This window comes from Astyanax mexicanus, chromosome 22 (assembly GCF_023375975.1).
Source record: "Astyanax mexicanus isolate ESR-SI-001 chromosome 22, AstMex3_surface, whole genome shotgun sequence".
In the NCBI taxonomy this organism is placed as follows: Eukaryota; Metazoa; Chordata; class Actinopteri; order Characiformes; family Acestrorhamphidae; genus Astyanax; species Astyanax mexicanus.
Window position 1 is genome coordinate 29,127,792 of NC_064429.1, and position 25,687 is coordinate 29,153,478.

The 25,687-nt window shown below is 39.8% G+C and overlaps 2 protein-coding genes across 2 annotated transcripts in view; one reads left to right on the plus strand and one right to left on the minus strand.

The window, feature by feature from the left end:
* The window catches only part of whrnb (whirlin b), a 117,819-nt gene that overhangs the window by 51,095 nt on the left and 41,037 nt on the right, over window positions 1-25,687 (plus strand). Inside the window, exons 5-6 of the mRNA XM_049470316.1 lie at window positions 11,571-11,779; window positions 15,757-15,793. Coding sequence (XP_049326273.1) covers window positions 11,571-11,779; window positions 15,757-15,793 — 246 coding nt within the window. The remainder of the gene's footprint in view (window positions 1-11,570; window positions 11,780-15,756; window positions 15,794-25,687) is intronic.
* The window catches only part of LOC111191728 (alpha-1-antitrypsin 1-2), a 313,064-nt gene that overhangs the window by 32,021 nt on the left and 255,356 nt on the right, over window positions 1-25,687 (minus strand). The gene's annotated exons all lie outside the window — the stretch shown is intronic.

Genomic DNA, 25,687 nt, shown 5'->3' on the forward strand with positions numbered 1-25,687 from the left:
TTGGGCACGATCTAAGCTCTATTTGAAACTGTGGAGGATCTCCCAAAGCTGCTTTGAGGAAACTTCAAGAAAGCTTAAGGTGTTTCAAGGAACATGTTCTTCTAAATACCTTTTTTCCTAAAGGTTCCTCAAAGCACCTAAAAGGGATCTTTCACAGTTTTAAACTAAAGAACCTCACTTAACTCCTGTCTTTCAATTCATGTGGCCAATTGTCCCACCTATTTAGCTGCTAGTCTGCTGTATATCCTTTATCACCAGTGATGCCTCAACACAAGTACAGGTTAAGACTAGCACATGCCTCCTCTGATACATGTGTGAAGCCAAGACTACTGCTGATGTAGCATTGCTGAGTAGCATTAAAGCACGCTTGGAGGAAAGCACATCACCCTTTTGGAATGATGAGAGGAATGAGCGCCATCTACCCACCCAGAGAGAGCAACGCCAACTGTGCTCTCTCAGGGCTCCGGCAGCTGATGGCAAGCTGCATGACTGGGATTTGAACCAGCAGTCTCCCAAACATACTGACAGCGCCTTGGTCTTATTCTTTTAACAGTGGAGTTGTACACTGAAAAAAATGATGAGTAAAATTTACTAACTTTCTACATTTGCTTTTTAAAGTAAATTTAATTTCAAATAAATTAAAATTTAACTCGGTTTCAAAACTTAAACGTTACATAGAGTAAATAAGTGAACTGAACTTCAGTCAATCCTTTCTTTTAGTAATGAAAGGGTTCAAATGTATTTGTTGCACATAACACTATTTGAGAGTTGTTCATCAGAATAGACCATGAACCAGCCAATGAACAAGTTATATATAAACCAATGAAACAGTGGCTTGGCCCCGCCCACTGCACTGGAATAAAAAGTAGTTCTAGAGACATTGAGGTAAAAAAACAGCTTATTTTAATAACTTTTTAATCATGATTTTTTTATTGTTTAGGAATATTTTATAAAATAAAAAGGTCTATAAAATATGAAATATTACACACAGGCTTCCAATGCAATGGAAATTATAATATTTTAATTATTTTAGTTGGATTTATTTGCGAATTAGATTATATAGCAAAATCTTAGAGTCTTCTTTTCTGTACATTACTGTAATAACTCAGGTCTGAAAGAGTTATGTGTGTTTTTGTTACACAAGAATTTTGTGTAGCCCAATAAAAGTCCCATTAATTTAAATACGCTATTGCTAAAGAAAAACCTAAACCTGGAAATGATTAAAAAGTTTATATTCTAAAAGTTTTTGTAGTTATTGTAGTTACACAAATACACACATAGACACACACACACTGTTTTTTTGACGTATACAAAAGCACATATGCAGGCTCATTACCATGCCCAATGCAGTGGAACAGTTTTAATACAGCTCCGAATGACTCGAGCACTAAAAGCTGCGGAAAAAAACAAACAATACACTTGACTTTGTTTATTTGTGTAGCGCAGTCAGTTAGGCCATTAATTACGAACCTTTCCTGCAGACTTCACTCTTGCTTATGAAAGTGTAAATCTCTCTCTCCGCAGTCAGCAGCTGATAGGCTATTTCATTTGCTACTGGGGATTGTGAAATACTGCTACACAGAGGTAACAGTCTCGCTTGAATACGTCGGTCTGATTGGTTGTCTGGAGAGGCCTTTCTCTCAGTTTGTGGGATTGTTTGAGCACCTTCGCCCTGAAAGCCTGAAAGTGGGAGAAACAGCTAGACCTCACAGCTAGACAGCAAGACCCTGAAGCCTCTACTTTACCAGCCTGTGATTCCACATGCCCAGAAAGTCCATCGAAACACAGTAGTGCCTGTGTCAAGTACAAAAAAAACATAGAAAGAACAAAGAAAATGAAAGTGATGGAAGAATAGACCACTTTTGTGTCAGCTGTGTAAGATCTATGAAAGTTATTGACAATAACAATATGTAAGCCCATCATCAAAATCAAAGAAATAATAATAGTTGAACAAATAAATAAATGTTGAATTGCAATGCTGTTCAGAAGGCAGATAAAGTTACCAGGAGCAAAAAAAAAATGTTTAGACTGATATAAGAAACTCTTGGTCGTATTTATTGAGCTAAAAATGCAGTAATAAGTAAATAAAAATAAATAGTGTATAACATGTATGTAATGGAGTTGTAGAGGTTCCTAGTGAAGTCCTGTTATAATCCACCCCATGCAGCTGGAATATTCTTAAGCAGTTCCTCTTTCTTGGTGTGTAGATGGCACTCCTTCCCCTTATCATTCTTAGGGTGATGTCGATCAGCACAATGCGTCTGTGAGCCTTGCAGCCGAGTTGCTGCGCTTTCCTTCGAGTGTGCTGTGATGATACTCAAAAAGTTCAAAAAGAAGCGATGGCTGACTTCACATGTATCGGAGGAGGCAGTCTTCACCCTCCTTGTGTTGGGGCATTAATAGCAAAAGGGGGAGTCCTAGTGAGTGGGTTGGATAATTGGCGTCATAAATTAGGGAGAAAATGGAAATTAGAAATATTAGAAAAATTAGAAATAAAACTTACTTACTTACTTGAACTGTGATAGTTCACCTAACCTTGCTATGAGCAATCTGGCAACCTCATTCACAAGATAATACCTTACTACTTATACAATAAAGCCTACTGTCTTGGTATGTCATGGTAGTTCAGCTCACATTTGCTTATGGACCACCAAGAACTCCAATGAGCCTCCCAATCACCCACTCTGGAATTGATTCTAAACTGACCTGAACTGAGGTTGAGGTTTTTGATTTCATGAAGCACAGAGTTATTTCCTAAAGAATCAAAATCAAATCAAAAGTTATTTTGTCTAAGATTTACCTTGCAGCCAACAGCTGTTAGCTCCACCTCTTGAATGAGGAGCAATGTGCGATCCTGTGGTTGCTGAGAACTCATCTTGACTGATGCTCCAGCATTTATCCCATCTGTGAGGGCCTGCTGTAGGCCTAATTAACATCTAACCCCCATCACCCCTCCGGTCAGACTCAACCCTCCAGTCAAACGGGCCTGGAGCTGGAGGCAGACACATTTATCCATCACTCACCTCCGGCGTCGTCTGGCCCAATCTCTGCCTGTTGAAGATGGATGGATGTGGGACAGAAAAACACAGATTGAGAGTGTATTAGAAAGGAGAAAAAATAGAGAGAGATGAAGAAAGAGAGAGAGAGGGAGGGCTCTGTAGTACCTGTCTGATGTAATGGCTCATTTTGCTCCTGCCACGTCCTTTATGACCGTTCCATATTTGGCCACCTCGACCTGGAGACGGTGGGGACAGTGTGTCGTCTGGGTCACGAATATAGAGCACTGAGTTCGGCTGTCTGGGGCTTGGTTTCCAGGGCAGGGATTCGGCCTAGTCCTGCACTAAACTATGCTTTCCATGGGAAATCTCCATTCAAAATGATGTGTAGTCCCAGACCAGGTTTAATTCTTACAGTAAATTAATGAATGAATGAAGTTCAACTTATATAAGCGCCTTTCTAGAAACCCAAGGACGCTTTACAGCCATTTACACTTAGCTTTCATCAACACACCTGCGAGAAGCGACAGCCAATAATGCACAGCGTACTCTCAACCGGAAACAACCGTCCACCTGGATGACTGCGTTGGGCACTAGAGCACAGTCATATATACATTTACACACACACAAACTTACATACACACCACACACATGCACACCAGATCAATTTACTGCAGGGGTCGGCAATAGGCAGGTTGTTAGGAGCTGGAGTTGTGTATTTTTTAATTTTTTCCTTTCTTCTTGGATTTACCTGCTTTGAATTCAACTGTTCTGCAAGTGTGTTCAACAACCTCTGGGTTGGAGACCTAGTCTGTAGCATTCCATCCCATTACACTTCATTTTCCAAAACCCACCACGTAATGGCTTGGAAAATATCTGGCCTGCAGCCAAACTTGATTGCCAACCCCTGATTTAGAGTATTCAATTTTTCTGGGTAATTTTAGAGTATTTAATCAACCTGATTTCCATCTTTTTTGGACTGTGGGAGGAAACCAGTGTCCCCGGGGGAAACCCACACAGACACAGAGAGAACATGGAAACTCCATCCAGATATGGACTTGAACCCAAGACCACAGTGCTGGGAGGCAAACATGCCAACCACTAAGCCACCATGCCTATAATTTTAACAGTATGCCTGAAATCAAAGACTACTATGGATTTTCAAATTAAGCAGTACTGAAACTGATGCTAATATACAGCTTTGAAAAAATTAAGAGACCACTTCAGTTTCTGAATCAGTTTCTCTGATTTTGCTATTTATAGGTTTATGTTTGAGTAAAATAAACACTGTTGTTTTATTCTATAAACTACGGACAACATTTCTCCCAAATTCCAGATAAAAATATTGTCATTTAGAGCATTTATTTACAGAAAATGTGAAATGATCAAATTAACAAAAAAAGATGCAGCGCTTTCAGACTCAAATAAGTAAAAAAAAAAACAAATTCATATTCATAAAGTTTTCATGCATCTTGGCATGTTCTCCTCCACCAGTCTTACACACTGCTTTTGGATAACTTTATGTCACTCCTGGTGCAAAAATTCAAGCAGTTCAGCTTGGTTTGATGGCTTGTAATCATCCATCTTCGTCTTGATTATATTTGAGAGGATTTTCATTTGGTAAAATCACTATTTTTAGGTGGTCTCTTTTTTTGTAGGTTAATAACAGACCGTTGATTACTGCAAGGGTGTGATTTTGTACTTAAATGCATTATTTCAATTGTTCTATCCAATTTTGAAGGCCAATGACCAAATTTACATTCAAATGAACTTCCCTATCACTAAGAAATCAAAACACAACATAAAAAAAAACATTGGAAAGCAATGTACTTTTCTAATGGTGCACTCAATACTTTGCAAAGAACATTTGACACAATCTGTCAAATATTTACAGGCAAACATAGAATATACTTGAAAATAGTAAGCCTACAGATAATGCAGAACACAAATATTAACTTTGCAATTGAATACTGACTGCTTACACATACATACAAACAGTCCAGCCTCTTTTAAAGCACATGGTCAAATTGCAGTCATCTTCAATCAGGTCAGAACTATTATATTAAGAGGGTTTCTGAGGGTCAGTCCTGAACAGAAGCTTTTGAAAGTGGAGAGGTTTAGAGATATGTGGATGAATGGTGGAAGCAGGATAGAAAGAGAGAGAGATTAGGCTGAGAGCAGGAGGCTGTTAAGATGGAGAGAGTAGGGGTATAAGGAGAACTGGAGCATAGATATGATGAAAGGGCGGAGGGGTCGAAAGAAAGATGAAAGCTCTTCTTCTGTACGTCAATGAGTGATCTTTGAGGTTCTGGTGTGTAAAATAAGGGGTCTATATGTATCGCTCTGCTTTGTCTCTCAGTCTCATCTCTACTATCATAATCTTTGTCTCTGTTATCTTCTCTTTCTTTTCTCTCTATGTTACATTACATTACAAACCAGTGGCGCCATTAGCATGCTGTAGCATTCCTGTACACCATTCTGGCTTTTTCTAACGCCATTTCCTGAGTTTAGGATTGTCTTTGACATATTTGTGCTTTTGGTCAGTGAAGGGAAAAGTGAGGAAGAAATCTCTCACAGGGACGCAATGTTCTTGTCTGGGCAGCAAGGTTTTTGTCCAGGCTGTGGACAATCAGTCTGTATTTGGTCAGGATGTGCCCCTGCTGAGTGTCTCTGACAGAGAAGAGATACAGGACCAAGATTGCAACCTTTTTCTGAAACTCTGTTTGCAGTATTTTTTTTTCTGTGATGTTCCAGGTGTTCCCAGTTTTTTTTCAGATAGGGGATTGCGGTTGATTATTTAGTGAATTTAGAGTTTGTTCAGCAGAATTATTTATTCAAACTCTTTCCAGGAATGCGGTTGAGGGAGGACTCAACATCTAATGGTTTCTTGAGTGGTTCAAGATAGACTCTTCTTGGGGTTCTTGGGAGATTCAGGGAGGACTGTTCTCTGAGTTTTCGAGTTTAGGGAGGACTCCTCTTAGGGTTTCTAGAGGAATCTGGTGAAGAATTTTAGGGAGTCCTCTTCTTAGGGAATCTGGAAGATTCCGGAAAGACTTTTCTCTGGAATCCTTGAAGACTCAAGGAGGACTCCTCTCAGGGTTCTTGGAAGGTTCAGGGAGGACTGTTCTCTCAGTTTTTGAGTTTAGGTAGGACTACTCTTAGGGTTTCTAGATGGATTTGGGAAAGAATTTTAGGGATTCCTCTTCTTAGGGAATCTGGAAGATTCCAGAAAGACTTTTCTCTGGAATCCTTGAAGGCCCAAGGAGGACTCCTCTCAGGGTTCTTGGAAGGTTCAGGGAGGACTGTTCTCTCAGTTTTTGAGTTTAGGGAGGACTCCTCTTATGGTTTCTAGAGGGATCTGGTGAAGAATTTCAGGGAGTCCTCTTCTTAGGGAATCTGGAAGATTCCGGAAAGACTTTTTTCTGGAATCCTTGAAGGCTCAAGGAGGACTCCTCTCAGGGTTCTTGGGAGGTTCAGGGAGGACTGTTCTCTGAGTTTTTGAGTTTAGGAAGGACTCCTCTTAGGGTTTCTAGAGGGTTCTGGTGAAGCATTTTAGCGATTCCTTTTTCTTAAGGAATCTGGAAAATTCCGGAGAGACTTTTTTTCTGTAATCCTTGAAGGCTCAAAGAGGGCTCTTCTCAGGGTTCTTGGGAGGTTCGGAGACTCTGCTTTCAGAGTTTTTAGGCAGTTAAGGCAGGAGACTGTTCAGTGTTTCTAGAGGGTTCATTGCAATTTTAGAGATTCTGACAAGAAGTTTCAAGGACTCCTCTTCTTAGGGAATCTCTTAGGGGGACTCAGCGAGGGCTCTTTTCAGAATTGCCTTGAGATTTAGGAAGAACACTTTTCAGAATCTGGGTTTGTGAGCCTTTTTGAAACATTCACTGCATTTCCACCAACAAAAGTAGTTCTACTATTACGACTCCAGAAGAAATGTTGTCAGTTGAACAATTTAATGTTTTAACATATTTAGCAAAACAAAGATACATATATATTAAGAGGTTATATTGAAACAGTCTTCTAGTAGAGTCTTTGGCGTAGGCCCCGTCATCGGCCCAGGACTTGATACATCTTGGCTCTGCAGATCCTGTCGTACATTGGAGACAGGGGCGGAGCCAACCCCCGGGCAACCAAACAGGACCAACCTGGAGGCAGTAGGGAAGAAGGAGGGTAAGAACGACCATCAGCGTCTGAAAGGCAGCAAAGGTACTGAATGAGTGATCTTATTTAAAGGCAGAGGGAACAGCTGATTGGATAGGTAATTAGGTGATGTAGCATTGGAGTTGCACTTTCATGTTCTGGAACCAGGAACGTTTGTTTGCAGTGAGAATCGAAGTATACTTGGTTCTTCAGTGCAAACCGTGACTGCTTCTGTTGACCTCCACCACCTCTTTTGATGACATATGATGTAACATTTTGACAGTTTCACTAAAACTGATGGAAACGTGGGCTGGTTCGCTGAAAAGCATCACAATTCTTATAATCCAGAAAAGAAGTGGTTCAAGAATCAGAGTTCTTTTGGCGGAAAAGCACTATGAGACAAGACTCATCTTATGGTTGAGGGAGTGCTCTCTGCAGGGTCCCTAGAAGTTTCAGGGAGGACTTGTCTCAGGAGCGTACCTAAACTGCCCAAGAAGGACTCTTCTCTTAATTTATAGGAGGTTTGGGGATTATTATTATTATGCTTCTCAAGGTTCCAGGAAGGGTCAGGTAGGACTTTTCTCATAAATGTAACTTGAGGCAGGACCTGGAAGGTTTAAGGAGGACTTATCTCAGGGTTTGTCAGTAGTTCAGGGAAACCTCTTTTCAGGATTTGGAGTGGTTAAAAAAAATGATTCTCAAAGTTCCTAGGGGGTTCAGGGAGAATTCTTGTAGGCCCTCATTTCGAGGATGCAACAGCTAGTATAGTTGCTTCTATGGAATAGACGCAACATTTTATTTCCAAAAGGTTCTGTTAGTTGAATGATACTCATCCACTTATCCATTTGATAAATGTGGTAAATTTTATCTTAACTTCATTTAGTATTAAGGAAGCCTAGTGTAAAACAATTCTTTTGAAAAATCATAGTATTTATCTTTCTTAGAAAGGCAGCCTGGGTTTTGGACTAGCAGCAAATTTCTCTCAGCTATCTCTCTTTCACTTTTACACAATATTCTTTCTCTCTCGCCTTCTCTTTTATGCTCTCACGCTCTCACTCTTCTCTCACCCCATACTATTGTACTGTATCCGGTTATAGATCTCTGCATATTTCACTGCATAAAGTGGTCTGAGAATTGCACAAAAACATGCAGCCATCAATATCTAATCTTTCTCCATTCTTTCCTCTCTTCTGAAGAGAACAAAGGTGGGAAATGAAAGAGAGGTTGTTCTCTCTGCACAGTAGTAAAAAAAAATCATAGCTGCTTTGTTCTGTCTCTACTTTTTACCTTGGAAGGCAGCCCCTCTCTGGAATGCTCAGTTGCAACTTGACAAAAAAATTCTGAGAAATAAGATTTGAACATACTTACTGGACGTGTCAATAGAAGACTGAATTTTCCTTACTTGAAAAAGGAATTAATAAAATAGTCTAAATGGTTTAAAATGTCCATTAATGAAAAATAAGCTTCGAATCCTTCCCCACGAGAACCTGGACTTTCAGTCACCCCCTGTGCTAATGAGAATCAGCTGATGCGATCTGATTCACCTGAGTATTGACTGATTTCACCTGGGACTTATTAATGCATTGTATATTTAAACCTTTTCACTTCAGTCTCTAAATTTAAAGTATTGCCAAAGTTTTCGTTTTTTAAACTTGGTTTTTGACTCATGCTTGTTTTTTTTCCATATTTTTTTTCCATAATAATTTTGTGACAGAACAAACAAATTAGTTTTCAGCCCTGTTCTGTCCCTGCTGTATTTTTCTCAGTGCATACACATACACAGCTATTTTTTCCATTTAATACTAATTCCCCCTTTTAAAAGTTTAACATTCTGCTAGCTTGGTACATTTAACATATTTTACAGTTAAAAGTATGCTACTGGGAACACATTCCTGTTTTAATAGCTGCCGGTACAATTTTTGCATTTCATACACTCACCTGTACTCTCTTCCTGGTCTGGCAAAGGGCCCTACAATTGTTTTAGCTGCCCTTATATAGGGCCTGAGCAAAATTGGGGGCATGCTCACTGGGCCCATTTTGGGCCATACCATTTTGAGGGGGTTCTTTAGGGATTTGAAATATTTTAATTATTCTTTCCTTTTCTTATTTTCATGTTTATTATATTGGATTGTGGCCTATGACATGAATAATGATTATTTTGAGAATGTATTTTTCCATTGTCTGTTAATTTGATTTATTGTTTGTTTTGTTTATAATTGTATCCCCCTGCAATGGAAAATCTGTTGGTTTTGGCTGGGTTGGGTAGACCAGTGGTATGGTTGGTTGGTTGTCGTGTGAACCAATGTACGACTTAAGGAATATGTTGATTCCTTATGTAAATTTTTGTAAATAGATTTTGTTTTGTTTTTTTTTTTTTTGGTTTTCTTTTTGTTCTCTTTTGGTATTTTTCTGCATTTGTGCACCTTCACCAAATAAATTCACTTGCACTGGATGTGCTACTGCAGTTGCCATCATTTTTTCATTCAACCCACAACCTTTTTTCGGCACAACTACCCTCACCTATAAGTAAGGTGTGACAAATTTCAATCCACGATCTCCCCAAACTAAAAGATCAATTACCCAATCCCTGTTCTACTCCCCCAATCACAAGTAATGCCCCAACACTAAAAGGGTGAAGTAGCAAATGCCTTCTTTGATACATGTGATGTCAGCCACACCTCTTTTTGAGCTGCTGATGATGTGGCATCACTTGATGACCAACATGCTTGAAAGAAAGCATCATGGCTGGCTGCTGAGGCAGCATGATCCTCGGGTCACAGTGACAGTGCCATAGTCGGCTGAACTACTCAGTCTACACCTGCTTAGCTCTGCACATTGATGCTGAAGTTATAAGGAGTGTTTCAGCATGTTCTCAGCTGTTTTTTTAAGAATGAGACACGATACAGATCAGCCATTCAGAACAGTGGTTATCTATGCTATCAGTCTTAAAGGCAAAGTAACAAAACAACCTCTTTCATTCACTAGAAAAGGATGAATGAAGTGTGATTATTTGATTATGTATTTTTCTTCCATCTGCACTTTTGTTAGCACATCTATCTATCTATCTATCTATCTATCTATCTATCTATCTATCTATCTATCTATCTATCTATCTATCTATCTATCTATCTATCTATCTATCTATCTATTTGTCTGTCTGTCTGTCTGTCTATCTATTTACCATGTCTACCTGCCTACCTGTTTGCCTGTCTGTCCTTCTATATATCTGTCTATATGTCTATATATGTCTGTGATCGATCTACCAAGCTAGATATCTGTGTATTGATTTGTCTGTCTGTCCGACTAACTATCTATCTGTTTGTTTTATCCATATTTCTATCTATCTATCTATCTATCTATCTATCTATCTATCTATCTGTCTGTCTGTCTGTCTGTCTGTCTGTCTGTCTGTCTGTCTGTCTGTCTGTCTGTCTGTCTGTCTGTCTGTCTGCCTGCCTGCCTGTCTGTCTGTCTGTATAAACACAAATGCAAAGGCAGAGAGTCTGGAAGTGAAGAATAATCAATAGAGAAAAGGAAAGTGATGTATAGATAAAGACATCATATATAGATTCTCTCTCTCTCTCTCTCTCTCTTTTCCTTTTTATTTTGGTCATATATTTTTTACTGTTCTCTGTGTATGTGTGTCAATCTCTCTCCTTTGTTTTTCTTTCTGTCAATAAACCTGTGTGTGTGTGTGTGTGTGTATGGTCAGAGGTCAGCTGCAGGGGTGAGACAGGAATAGTGCAGTGGTCAGATTGTGCAGGATTACTGGTGTAGACTCTGCTGTGTGATATTGGATTGTTTATTTATTTATTTATTTTATATTTATTAAAGGCTAAGCCTGTGGTCTTATAAAGGGGTTTAAAGTGTGATTAGGAGCAGTATAGTCTCTATAACCTCTCTGTCTGTATTTAAGCCAGTCTTGTGTGCACGTCTCTGAAACATCTTTAGAGGTGCCCCCTGGTGTTTTACCATCCACAGAGTTTTTGTGAGTTTACAAATGCACAATAAATCAAAAACCCATGCACAAACATTCCAAAAAGATTTTAGGCTATTATGGGGAGGAAAAATCTAAAGATATTCTTAAGACCAAAACATGAAAAAAGGTAATGAAAAAAGTAAAAACAATGATCAGATCATGACAAACAGGCACTCAGATGCTGCATTAGACATTGTGAAATGCTGAATGCAAAGTTTATCTAAAAATACATCTGCACTGTCTGGTGGATTTGCACTCCCAAAGTAGGGTGGGTGACTGTGAAGTAGCAGAGGGATTTAAGCCCTTATTCAGTGGGCCCCAGCTGAACAAGGGCTTAAATAGGCATCTCTCTTTACAGTATACAATAAACAGTCTGTAAATTAACCAGCAGAATTGACAGATTGTCTTAAACACTCCTTATTCTCTTTCCCTCTCTCTTTCTCTCTTTCTCTCTGAAGGTTGGAGATCAGATCCTGGATGTGAATGGTCGCAGTTTCCGCAGTATTGCTCACGACGAAGCCGTCCACATCCTTAAGATCTCCCACCACATGCTGATGACCATAAAGGACGTGGGTCGGCTCCCTCATGCCCGCACCGTGGTGGACGAGACCAAGTGGATCTCCAGCCCGAAAATCGCTGAGAGTTCAGCCAGTGTGTCTGTACAGAGGTGAGGTCAACCACAGCTTTGCACATCTTGGCTGGGTTTTCTCAGTCAGCTTTATAAGGTAGAGTCACCTGGAATTCAGGCTTCTAGTTAACAGCTGTGCTGAACTCATCAAGAGTAAATCACTTGAGATTCTTAGAGGTAGAGTTGTTATACATTAAATAACCCTACTTGAGTGATGTTCTATGGTAAAATCTTAAAAATGTTAGGATAAAACTGGCTCTAATCAGGATCGTCCCAGGAAAGGAAGAGCAAGAGTTTCCTCTGTTGCACAGGATACATTCATCAAGAACTTAAGAGTTACCAGCCTCAGAATCCGCAAGTTAACAGCTCCCCAGATAAGATCACCTAAAAGAGTCTTTACAGAGTATTTTGGTTTGTTTAAGACTTTTAAGTTACTGCAAGATTCCTTATGTGTTCCTTCATAGTCTGAATGACTTCAGTATTAATTTACAATCTAGTCAACAAATCAATGCTGTGGTTTCGAGTGGTCCAGTGGACAAAGGTGCTTTCACTGTTATTTGATGATCGCTGATTTGAATCCTGAATCATGCTGCATTGGCATCAGCAGCCAGAGTCTGAGAGACAACAGTTGGCCATGCTATGCTCTCTTTGGGTGGGTAGATGGCATGATGTTGGTCAGCACAGGCATCTTTTAGCTGATGTATCAGAGCTGGGGATGTGGCGCTTTCCTTTTTTACCTGCTACATCTGCAATAGTTGGAAAAGAAGACAGTGGCAGAGATTCTGACATCACATGTATCGGGTGAGGCCCTCGTCTTCTAATATATCAATATGTTCTTGACCTTAACCCTTTAACCAAAGAGAGGCATTAATTTCTAACTTTTCTCAGATTTTCCCAAACCCTGTCGCATGTGTTCTGTTCAGAAGCGTATCCGGTTCCTCCTCCGGTTCCTCCTCTGGTATCTCTAGTTCCTCCGGTTCCTCAGCTATCTCCTCAGCTATTTCCACCATGTGTGTGACGATGCTGCTGATTGCTGATTCATCTGTGAATGCTGCTTTTGGATGAGCTTACAGTTTATCTCTGCTTTCACTCGCCGGTGGCAAATGTGAAGTTGAAAAGGAACAAATTGGCCCCCGTGCAGTTTAATGACGCTTTACCCACTGGAGCCTAATTCAGCCATTTATATGGAAATCAATGAGTGATTTCATCCCATTACAGTAATAGCCTGAATTTATTCCTGTGTTTTTTTCCGGAGGTTTCAGTCAAAGCCTCGTTCCTCTTCTCTCCTGCTGTAAGGGAATCCAGGTCAGTGACTCCAGCCAGTCTTTGTGCGACTCTGAAAAGAAGTTCCTTTTGAAGCTTCGTATGGTGTATTGTTGGATGACTCGCTGCAGGGGCATTGTGCGTATGTCTCAGTGAGTTTATGTGTGTGTGTGTGTGTCAGTGTGTGTGTGTGTGTCTCAGAACTGTAGACTATGGTTTGACAGCACTCTGAACTTTCGCAGCAGGGTGCCCTAGCTCTCTACGCCACCACCACCCCTCCCAGACCCCTGTCACCCTCCTCCCACCATAATGGAGCCCGGCTGATTGAGGACCTTAGGAGGTGCTCATTTCGCAAGTGCTCCCCTGGACATCCAGCAAGGTGGCTTTTAGTTCCTCGCTTCGTTAAGCTCACACTCTGCAGCACCTGAGGCAGACCCCAGACGACGGGCTGAGCCTGGAACGGACGGATGTGTATAAATCCTGCTTTATGACTGCAGTGCTGCAGTGTTGCAAAGCCACAAAGTCACAAAGCCTCACTGTCATTGAATTATAATAATATGATCTCTTGAATAATTGGGGTTGCAGAGATTAATCGAATAGTCGACCAGAACATCCAATAGTCTCTGCAGTAGGGAGCTGTCGACTAGTCAAAAATGAGGCAGATGGTAAAGAAAGCAGCTTTTCCCTGCTAATCAAAGCAGCCTGATCTCAAGAGAAATCTGTACATATGCAACTAAATGATCATTTCAGCATTCATACAATGTACTCCAAATATAGCTCAGTCCTTGTGCATTTGCTGTGACTACTGAACCCTTTAAAATGATTCTTCCACATGCTCTGTGCAGTTACTCATTCTCACCAGAGAGGGCCCTAAATCCCCAAACAAACCGATATCAGCTTTAAGACGGACGCTCTAAATAAAGTAAAAAACAACTGAATTCTGTAGATGTCTTCAATCTACAATAAAAGTCTGTTGATGACCTACTGAATGTTCAGATCTTGATACATCACTAATATGTCACTGATAAATTACTGAGTGTCTGATGATACTTTATTTAATCTAAAATGATCCACTGCAAATAAAGAAGTGTAACTGACTACACTTGTATGGAATATACTATAAAACATTCTCATGAGTACACTGTCTTGATCTGGAGAAAAGGTAGTGAAATGGGCTTACGATAACCAACTTTGTCTGTTCATCTGTAGCCTGTCTTGCATTTTTTATTTGTTTCAAATTTTATGTCAATACTATGAGGGTGAAGATGACTCAGAGCCCTTCTAGCTCACACTTTTAAAAAGACAAACAAACATAAACTCACTCTTTTCCTTCACTGGCATCTTTCCTGGATATTTTCATCAGAAATTCTCAACATAAGCAAGCTGTTGAAGAGCGAGACACAAAATCCTGCCGACTACGCCAATTATAGTAAACTTATGTTATTCTGTCACCCAGATCATGAGGCTTTTAGGGTAGCACTTCCTATAAATCCATATATTCATAATGCCTTATGAATGCATTTATAATGCCTTATATGACATGCATAATACCTTATAACGACTGTTATAAGCCTGTATAATAACGTATCATAAGTACTTACAGCGACATTCATAACACATTATGAACTGCAAATGTAAGGGTTTATAAAGAAAGGGCTTATAATGCCTTATAATGTCTGTTCATAAGTACATTGCACAGTGTAGTGTTGTAATGTACTCTAACACAGATTTGGTAAACTGTATGTCGGTATAATGCATTATAATATGCAGCTATGGTTTCTTAAATTAAGCTTTTATTAAAGAAAAGTGTGTAGCACATTATTAAGCCTTATATACAGCCTTTATATACTGACTTTAAGAGAAGTGTGTTTTCAAATGCCTTAAGTAAGGCATAATAACATTTATTTCACGTTTAAAACACGCTTCAGCCATACTTAAAGCCAGTAAAGAGCACTCATAATGCTTTATAAGACATTATAGTGAGGCATAATAAAATTTATTCACGTTTAAAAAGTATATGAAAACTTACTTAAAGTATCTTAAAGTCAGTAATGACTGTATATAAGGCTTTATAATGTGTTACACACTTTTTTAAAAGCTTAATTTGAGAAATTATTAGTGCATATTATAGTGCATTATACCAAAATATACCAAATCTGTGTTATAGTGCATTAGAACACTACATTGTACAATGTACTTATGGAACAGATGTTATAAGGCATTATAAACCCTTTTTTAAAAGCTTAATTTAAAAAAATCATTGCTGCATATTATGATGCATTATGCCAAAATACTGTATACCAAATATGTGTTATAGTGCATTACAACACTACATTGTACAATGTACTTATGAACAGACATTATAAGGCATTATAAGCCCTTCCTTTATAAACCCCTTTATACTTGCAGTTTATAATGAACCTATGAGGTATTATACAGGCTTATTACAGTCATTGTAAGGTATGATGCATGTCATAAAATGCATTATGAATGCATTTATAATGCATTATGAGTACAGGGTTCATAGGAAGTGTTACCGCTTTTAGTTTTACACTTTGTTAAGCTCGTTCTTCGCAGCACCTGAGACAGACCCCAGATGACATGCCTTGTCTAGAATGAATAGAAGTGTATAATTCCTGCTTTATGACTGCTGTGCTGCAGCACAGATATACTGTATTCACTGTATATCACAGTCTTGGTTTAATAAAGGAGAACACACTCACGCTTCTTTGTTTATTCTTTGTTTCCTGCAGTCTGACGGTAGATGTCGGGGCTGGAAGTTCAGCAAAGGTAAGGCATTTATTTTATTTTGAGCTAAAAATAAAAACTGACCTTGTTGAGATGACTTTATCTTTAAAAGTCTGAAACATCACTTATTCTCTGTCACTTACATGCACTGTCTTACTTGTGGAATGTTTAGTCGTATATATCTTATATATCTAAGGCATTACTGTCATCTAGTTTTATTTATATAATTACATACTAATAACATAGTAACCTTATGCAAACTTATTAGGCCAGTAAATATATATATATACACATATATACATATATATGTGTATATATATATGTATATATTTATATATTTGTAGTTACTCAGCTACATTACACAGTAATAGTAATTACATAGTTATAGGCATAAGCATAGCAATTGCATAGAAACATTTTAGATTTAAACTCAGTTTCCATTTATATGTATATGTATATTTGAAATTGTATAAATATACAGAGATTTGCATGTGTATTTACATAAGATTTACATTTGATTTGATCTCTTGTTTACTTGCACAGAAATATATGCAACCAAATTATTGTTATAATCAAGAATCTAAAAATGTATTTTGCTCTTTACAACATTATTAAGCATCCAAATTAAGCAATTGTTAATTAATTGAGACATTAATAAAACGTTTATTAATGTTCATGACTGTTATACTGTTATTTTTAGATATGCACGATGATATTGGAATTGTGTCGCATGTCAATATTTCAAACTTTGTACTTGCTGGCTTATATATGCACTAGTTACTACGGTTGCTAACAATGGCAGTGCTACTTTAAAATCCATTGATTCATTTTGTATTTTTATTTTAGGTTTAGTTTTAAAGTTATAGGCTCCTATTTTAGTGATCTATAGCAAAATATAGAGCAAACCAAAAATATGCCTTGTGCAGCTGGAAAAGCGCAATGCATCGCAAACACATATGATGCAAAATATCGTAATATCAATATTATGTCCAATTCTGAGCTCATTCATTCCTTTGTTATAGATTATTTATCACAAATGAAATCAATATGTCACAATAGCACAATATCAATAATGTGTTACAAACGAATATGCAGAGCTGGAAAAAGTACTGAAAAATTGTAATTGAGTAAAAGTACCTTTACTTTGCTAAAATTCTACACAAGTAAAAGTAAAAGTACCCATCTAAAAAAAATCTACTCGAGTAAAAGTAAAAAAAGTACTCAATTTAAAATGTACTTTGAGTAAAAGTTACACAGTTACTTTTAATTATTTGATGTAAAAAAGTACAAATCATAAATTAAATACTTTTAATGAATTATTATTCCAAATAAATAATAATTTGGACCTTTCAGGCAGCATTTGTTCATGCCACCCCATATTTATTTTTTTTTTAAGAACAATAGGCATAGGTTTCTATGATCCATTTTTTTTTCTTTACTCTTAAAACGTTTAAAAGTTTGGTCATAGGTGACTATAAACAGTGTTTTTATACAGTTTTACAATTTATTATTATATTTTAACTTGCCCTTGCTATGCTTTAACTGCTAATTACATGTTTTTTTGTTGATTGTTTAATGTTCCCAATAAAAAACTTAAGGAATTAAGAAAAGAAGTAAAGAAGCACATATTGATGGGTAGCATAACTCGACAGAACACCGGTTCCCTCGAGCCGCGCGCACAGAGACCCCAGGCTACCCAGCTGATTTACACAGCGTCTCTCCCGCTAACCGTAATAAACACTGCATGGAGGAGTTCAGCTGCGCTGCCATGGAGAACAAAACTCAATTTTCTTTTTTAATTTAGAGGAATTGTTTTTTCCCCCAGCATTTCATTTGTTACTCAGTAACGGGGAATTTTCCAATGTAGCGAAGTAAATTACTTGTGTCAAAATGAATTTGAATAAAAGTTAAATTACCTATTATAAAAACTACTTTAAAAATTACAAATTACTCATAAAATCTACTTAATTACAGTAATGTGAGTAAATGTAATTTGTGACTTTCAACCTCTGCGAATATGTTCACATTCTAAGCTCCCTCATTTCTGGCTTTATTGATAATGTATCAGAAACGACAACAATATCATCATAAAATATTAATTTTGTCCAATCCCTAGTAATCCCATTCCATTCGACTCTCCAGCCCATGTAATCACACACTATTTACACAGAGTCACAGGGTTCACACACCCAGCCAGCTAGATAGATAGATAGATAGATAGATAGATAGATAGATAGATAGATAGATAGATAGATAGATAGATAGATAGATAGATAGATAGATAGATAGATAGATAGATAGATAGATAGATAGATAGATAGATAGATAGATACTTTATTGATCCCCGGGGGGAAATTCTTGGCATCCAGCAGCAGGTTACACAATACACAAAGTTAAAAAAGATAAAATATAAAATATAAAGATACATATAAATACAATCAAATAAGAAATAGAATATACAGTGTGAATGTACAGTCTTCGTGTGTGTGTGTGTAATGGAGATGGAGAATGGAGGTAGTGCAGTTGAACACAATAGACAGTGAACACCAGTTGATGTGCATAATGTGAGGATAACTGATGTCAGCCAAACAGAAAGTGCAAATACAGTTATATAATAATTTAAATTAAATTAAGCAGTGCAAAAGATACGTAAACAGTGCAAAAGATACGTAAACAGTAGATGAATTAACTAGTGAATGAACTACTAGTGCAAAATATGGTAGAACTATAAAAAGTGTTCTAGGCATCAGCAAGTCTGAGAGTGTGTCCATAGCTGGGGGTGTGTCCATGGTGTGGCCAGAGTGGCCGGAATGAAAAAGTTTCACAGAGTCTTTAGTTTGCTGTGCTGAGAGGAGTTGAACAGTCTTATGGCCTGAGGAACAAAAGACTTTCGGAGTCTGTCTGTGGAGCAGGACTGGGACAGCAGTCTGCCGCTGAATGAGCTCCTCTGCCTGGTGATGGTGCTGTGCAGAGGGTGGTGAACATTGTCCATGATGTTCAGCAGCTTACTGAGGGCTCTCCTCTCTGCCAGTGGTGTTAAGGACTCCAGCTCTAATCCCAGCACAGAACCAGCTTTCCTCACCAGCCTGTCCAGTCGTCCAGCATCCCTCTTGCTGATGCTGCCTCCCCAACACACAACAGTGTAAAAGAGGACGCTGGCTACCACAGACTGGTAGAACATCAGGAGGAGTTTCTGGCAGATGTTAAAGGACCCAAGCCTTCTGAGGAAGTACAGTCTGCTCTGAGCCTTCCTGTAGAGGGAGTCAGTGTTCACTGACCAGTCCAGCCTGTCGTCCAGGTGCACACCAAGGTATTAGTAGGATTTGACCACCTCCACGTCGACCCCCTCGATGGAGATTGGCTGCTGAGCAGAGGGCCTGGACCTCCTGAAGTCTATGCACATCTCCTTGGTTTTGGAGATGTTCAGCTGTAGATGGTTCGTTTTGCACCACACCACAAAATCCTCAACCAGGGTTCTGTACTCCCTCTCATCACCATTACGCACACACCCCACGATTGCAGTGTCGTCAGAGAACTTCTGCATGTGGCATGACTCCGAGTGGTATTTGAAGTCTGATGTGTACAGTGTGAACAGGACTGGAGAGAGAACAGTCCCCTGTGGTGCTCCTGTGCTGCTGATCACTGTATCAGAGGAGCAGTCCCTGATCCTGACATGTTGTTGTCTCCCAGTAAGGTAGTCAGTGATCCAGGTGACCAGGTGCATATCCACCTCCATCTCCATCAGCTTGTCTCTCAGTAGTAGGGGCTGGATGGTGTTGAAGGCACTGGAGAAGTTGAAGAACATGACCCTCACAGCACCTCCCCCCTTGTCCAGATGAGAGTGAGCTCTGTGCAGGAGATAGAGGATGGCATCTTCCACTCCCACCTTTTCCCGGTACGCAAACTGCAGTGGGTCCTCAGCATGGTGGACCTGAGGTCTGAGTTGGTCCAGCAGCAGTCGCTCCATGGTCTTCATCACATGAGATGTCAAAGCAACAGGCCTGTAGTCATTCAGCTCCTTCGGGTGTGCCTTCTTGGGAACAGGAATGAGACAGGTTGTCTTCCACGTGGCAGGAACCCTCCCTAGACGCACACTGAGGTTAAAAACATGTTGGAGGGGCTCACCCAGTTGAACAGCACATGCCTTGAGCATTCTGGGGCACACTCTGTCCGGGCCAGCTGCCTTCCTGGGGTGAAGTCTCCTCAGCTGTCTCCTGACCTGGTCAGCAGTAAAGGTTGGTGGACTGGAGGAGATGATTTGTCTGCCAGTTGATAGTGTTGATGGTGGTGATGATGAAGATGGTGGAGGTGAGGGTGATGATGGTGCTGATGAAGATGGTAGAGGTGAGGGTGATTGTGCTGATGGTGATGAAGATGATGATGGAGGTGAGGGTGGTGGTGGTGGTGATGATGATGACGGTGATGATGTTGATGAAGATGGAGGTGAGGGTAATGGTGGTGGTGATGAAGATGGTGGAGTTGGAGTTGAAGGTGATGGAGATGGTGGTGATGATGGTAGAGATGGAGAAGATGTTGGTGATGCTGCAGGAGGGTAGGAGGAGGGGGCAGCAGGAGCAGGACAGTCAAACCTGTTGTAAAAGTTGTTGAACTGGTTTGCTCTGTCCACACCGCCATCTACTGGGTTGCCGTTGTTGTTCTTGCACCCAGTGATGGTTTTCATTGCACCCCAGACTTCCTTCATGTTGTTGTCTTGCAGCTTTCTTTCCACCTTCTTCCTGTAAGACTCCTTGGCCTCTTTAAGACGTACCTTGAGTTCCCCCTGTACGCGCTTCAGCTCTACCAAGTTTCCGTCTTTGAACGCCCTCTTCTTTTGGTTGAGGAGGTCCTTGACGGAGCTGGTAATCCAGGGTTTGTTGTTTGGAAAGCAGCGTACAGTCTTTGTGGGAACAGCAACATCCATACAGAAATTCAAGTAGTCCGTAACACAGTGAGTCACCCCCTCAATGTCCTCACCATGTGGGTGCAGCAGCACGCTCCAGTCAGTGGTGTCATAGCAGTCCCTTAGGGCTTCTTCTGCTTCAGGAGACCAGACTCTGAATGAGCGTGTGGTAGTGGGCTGCCTCAGTACCAGTGGTTTGTACTGAGGCTGCAGGAACACCAGATTGTGATCTGATTTCCCCAGCGGTGGTAGTGGAATAGCCCTGTATGCATCCTTCACATTAGCATACAGCAAGTCTATGGTCCTGTTTTTCCTGGTGGGACAGTCCACAAACTGGAAAAAGGCAGGCAGGGTAGAGTCCAGCGTTACGTGATTAAAGTCACCAGTGATCACATAGAAGGCGTCAGGGTGCTGTGTCTGCAGCGCTGCGACGGTGGAGTGGATGACGTCACACGCCGCCTGCACGTCCGCTCTCGGCTGGATGTAAACACACACGAGGATCGCGTGAGAGAGCTCCCGCGGCATGTAATAAGGTCGGAGACTCACCGCTAACAGTTCAATATCCCGACAGCAGATCACCTCCTTCACGTACACATGTACGTGAGCACACACACACACACACAAACACAGAAGTGTATTTGTTGTCAGATTGTAATGTTTAGGCAATGTTCCTCTAAAACCGAGGCAAACAGCTCTGTTTATACTTCTGATTGCTTCATCCTGCAGGAAGATGAGTTCAGAGAGCTGAGGCTGTGGGTTCAATTCCTACACTGCTGCTCTCTGAACCCAATGTTAAGACCTGCGCTCAAATTTAGATCCTCAATTTATTCCTGACCACACTGAAGATGAATACTGAAAAGTTTCCTGATGACTAAGAAAGCTTGGTGTTTTCTGTCCTTCAGTGTCTTTTTCAGTTACTGCATCATTAAAGTTCAAAGATGTACAGGGGTTGCACAATGAAACTGTTGTTCTGGTGGAAACAGGAGAGTTGAGGTGCACATTGAATTCTGCCATGATTTGTTCAGCCGTGGTTTTATGTTTTTTGGATACAGTCCGGGTTAACATCCCTTTCAGACAGCTTCCTCTTACAGCGTCCACAGTTAATCCTGTTGGATGTGGTTGGTTTTTCTTGGTGGTATGCTGACATTACCCTGGATACTCTGGCTCTTGATACATCACAAAGACTTGCTGTCTTGTTCACAGATGCACCAGCAAGACGTGCACCAACAATTTGTCCTCTTTTGAACTCTGGTATGTCACCCATAATGTTGTGTGCATTGCAATATTTTGAGTAAAACTGTGCTCTTACCCTGCTAATTGAACCTTCACACTCTGCTCTTACTGGTGCAATAATGTGCAATTAATGAAGATTGTCCACCAGGCTGCTCCAATTTAGCCATGAAACCTCCCACACTAAAATGACAGATGTTTCAGTTTCATTGTCCAACCCCTGTATTTGTCCCATACATAGTCATGCACTGTACAAGTAGCAGTGAAATGATTTGATAAGTAACAAATCACATGAAACAATACGATATAAGATAGTATTCACTGCCTGGCCAAAAAAAAAATATATATTTTTTTACAGTAATTAAGTATATGATGTGGGGTTGCTGCTCTGCACTGGCTTGGGGGAAAATGTTGAGGGTACTTTTTTCTTAGAATAGATGGAGTCAGTCATTGCTGATGAAGGTTAGACTTATATTAATAGATTGTCTTCTGGTAATTAACAGGAATTGATTTTTGAGTAAGAGTAATTAGCATTTGTCCTGTGGAGCATAACTCAACTTTCAGACTGAAGAAAGGACAAGGCGACATTGTTTTTTTCTTTCTCTCCTTATCCTACTGTCTTTTACTCTTTCTTTTCTTTCTTTTCCTTGAGTTTGTACACTCATACACTAATTCTACCCACAGTCACTTTGGTAACACTTTCTATGAATGGCATTCTAATAAGACAATATATACATACTCATAACTCATTATAATGCATTCATTAGGCATTATAAACATGGTTATTAATATATAAAACCCCCACCTGGATTTAAGTAAGTAAATGATGTGGGGTTGATGCTGCAGTTGGTCTGCAGGTTTAGGTTCAGCAATAGTATGTGCTGAAAGAATGAGGTCAGCTGACTACCTGAATATACTGAATATAGACCAGGTTATTCCATCAATGGACTTTTTCTTCCCTGATGGCACGGACATATTCCAAGATAAGACAAGATAAGATAAGATGGTGCTGGAATTGTGAAAGAGTGATTCAGGGAGCATGGATCATTATTGAACAGAGTTCAGATCTTAACCTCATTGAGAATCTTTGGGATGTGCTGGATGGAGAAGAGCCGCTTTGTGCAGTGGTCAGACTCTACCATCATCAATGCTGCTGCAAGATCTTGGTGAAAAATTAATCCAGCAACACTGGATTGAAATAAATCTTGTGACATTGCAGACGATAATTGAAACAATGCCACAGCAAATGCATCAAAGCAATCAAAGATAAAGATGGTCCAACCAAATATTAGAGTGTGTGACCTTTATTTTTTGGCCAGGCAGTGTAGAATAGAATAGAATAGAAGTCACTTATTGCTGATGAAGGTTAGGCTTATATTAATTAAATGTCTTCTAGTAATTGGGATGAATTGATTTTTGAGTGAGAGTAATTAGCAGTGGTCCTGTGGAGCATAACTCAACGTTTAGACTGAAGGATGAACAAGGGAACATCATTTTCTGGATATCAGGGAAATTATTGGCTTTGAGAGATTTCAGCTAAGAGTTGTATCTCGTGGTCAAAAGGTCAGTTGTTGATTTTAGCAGAGTTTTTTATTGGTCTACAGCTCTGAAAAAAATGAAGAGACCACTTCAGTTTCTGAATTAGTATTTTTAGGTATATGTTTGAGTAAAATTAAGCAACATTGTTGTTTTATTCTATAAACTACAGGCAACATTTCTTCCTTTCTGACCTCAAATAATGCAAAGAAAACAAGTTGATATTCCTAAAGTTTAGAAAAACAATATTTGGTGGAATAACCCTGGTTTTTAATCACAGTTTTCATGCATCTTGGCATCATGTTCTCCTCCACCAGTCTTACACACTGCTTTTGTATATCTTTATGCCTTTACTCCTGGTGCAAAGATTCAAGAAGTTCAGTTTGGTTTGATGGCTTGTGATCATCAATCTCTTACTCTTGATTATATTCCAGAGGTTTTTAGTTTGGTAAAATCAAAGAAACTTAATTTTTATGTGGTCTAGCTGTATTTTATCATGGATTTTTGACCCAAAAGTTAAAGATCAATGTATTTTTTTTTGGTGATAGCGAAGAGATGGGCCATTTTCCTCTCACAATGCCCAAATCAATTGGACCACAATCTTCTTCACAGTAGGTGGTCTGAGTTCTGTCCATTTGTGGGTCCATTTGGAGCACTCTGGTGGTCGTTTGATGTGTTCACCTGCGATAAAGAAACCATGACTCAGTGCTCTGAGATCAATGGTGCTGAAATGACCCAAGAGGCTAATAGGCCACCTCCGCCTGCACTGTGATGTGTGTAGTCGTGTGTAGTTATTAGTGTTAAGCTGTGGTGATGCTGGTTTTGTGTCATAATAGGACTCTGCAGGAAATCAGCCACTGCAGTGTCGGAGCAGAGCTGAATCAGCAGGTTCTGGGGGCTAAGGACCGGACCTGAACGAGGGGCGAGGGGAGGAAACTGGAGGAGAAGAAGGAGAGGAGTGAGAGAATGCGGGGGGATTAATTTTGCTCGGTGAAGTGAAAGTGTTTGGCTGAGGAGCTGTTAGCGTCTCGGGCTGGCAGGCTCTGTACTGCGTATTGTTGGAGTAACCTTGAGGAGCTGGGCCTGTAAATTAGCCCTCTGTTGTCCTGGCAGGCTTTTATTAGGATGGAGTGAGTGCGAGGCACCTGTCACTGAACCCTGTTATCCAGCAAAGAGCAGCGAGGCAAGGTCTTTCTGAAGGGTTTCACTGATCACTTACAGTCCTGATGATCTATCAGTTTCTACTAGTGTAAGAAGTCTCTCCCAACAAGAACTGAGCTCAGATCCAATTGTTTGTTTTTCCAACTCTCGATTAATGCTTACTGTAGGAGCTAGGGCTGGGCGATTTTCACGATTAAGTCGATTAATTAGAATTACAGTTTAAATGCGATTTTTTAAAATGCAATCGCGATTTTTCATCTTTACACACAGACATTTTATTACGCTAAAATGTGTGAAAATGCTACTCAATTCTTAAATGTTTTTCCATCTTACCCTGGTTACCGGTGCCTTCCACGGACAAGCACGTGCATATTTTCTAAACAAAGCAACAAGACAAACACTCCAAACACAGCCAAACACAAATGTAACGAGCTCGTAGTGAAAAACAGTGGAAATACTACTTAAGCGGTGTGGAATTTGTAATCCTACCGTTTTTAAAAACTGCTACATCATCGCTCTACAGTGAGCATCTGAGATATTTTGTTAAACAATAATGCGCGCTCCTGTTTCTTTCACATTTTAACTGTAGAGTCTTTATTTCAGTCAGAAACTCGCGCTCTGAAGTTTAATCCACTGAGTTTCTCCGCGGCTCTGAGGCATATCAACGCATGAGCTTGTAAACAATGTTTTGAATTACGGATCACTGAGTGAGTCGACTCCTCACTCAACCCTCAGTGTCTGAACACCAAACAGATCACATGATAATTCACTATTTTTAGTAGGAGGAAAAAAATCTATTCGAAATTGAAAATCAGTTTTTTTTTGTAAAATAATTTATTATAATATGATTTTTTTTGGCCATAATCGCCGAGCTCTAGATTTTTAGACCCAATCCCATTTCACCCCTTGGCCCTACCACTTACCCCTTCCCCTTTAGAGTTAAAAGGGAAAGGGGTGAAATCCTCCATCCTAAGAATTGGGACGACCCTTTAAGCACCGGCTATGTCATCAGGAGCTCTAAAGTTCAGTAACCTATCTACTGCTGGTAAACTAGTTAACATTAGGGTTTATTGTATGTCTTCAGAAAGGGAGGAGATGGTTTTAGAAAT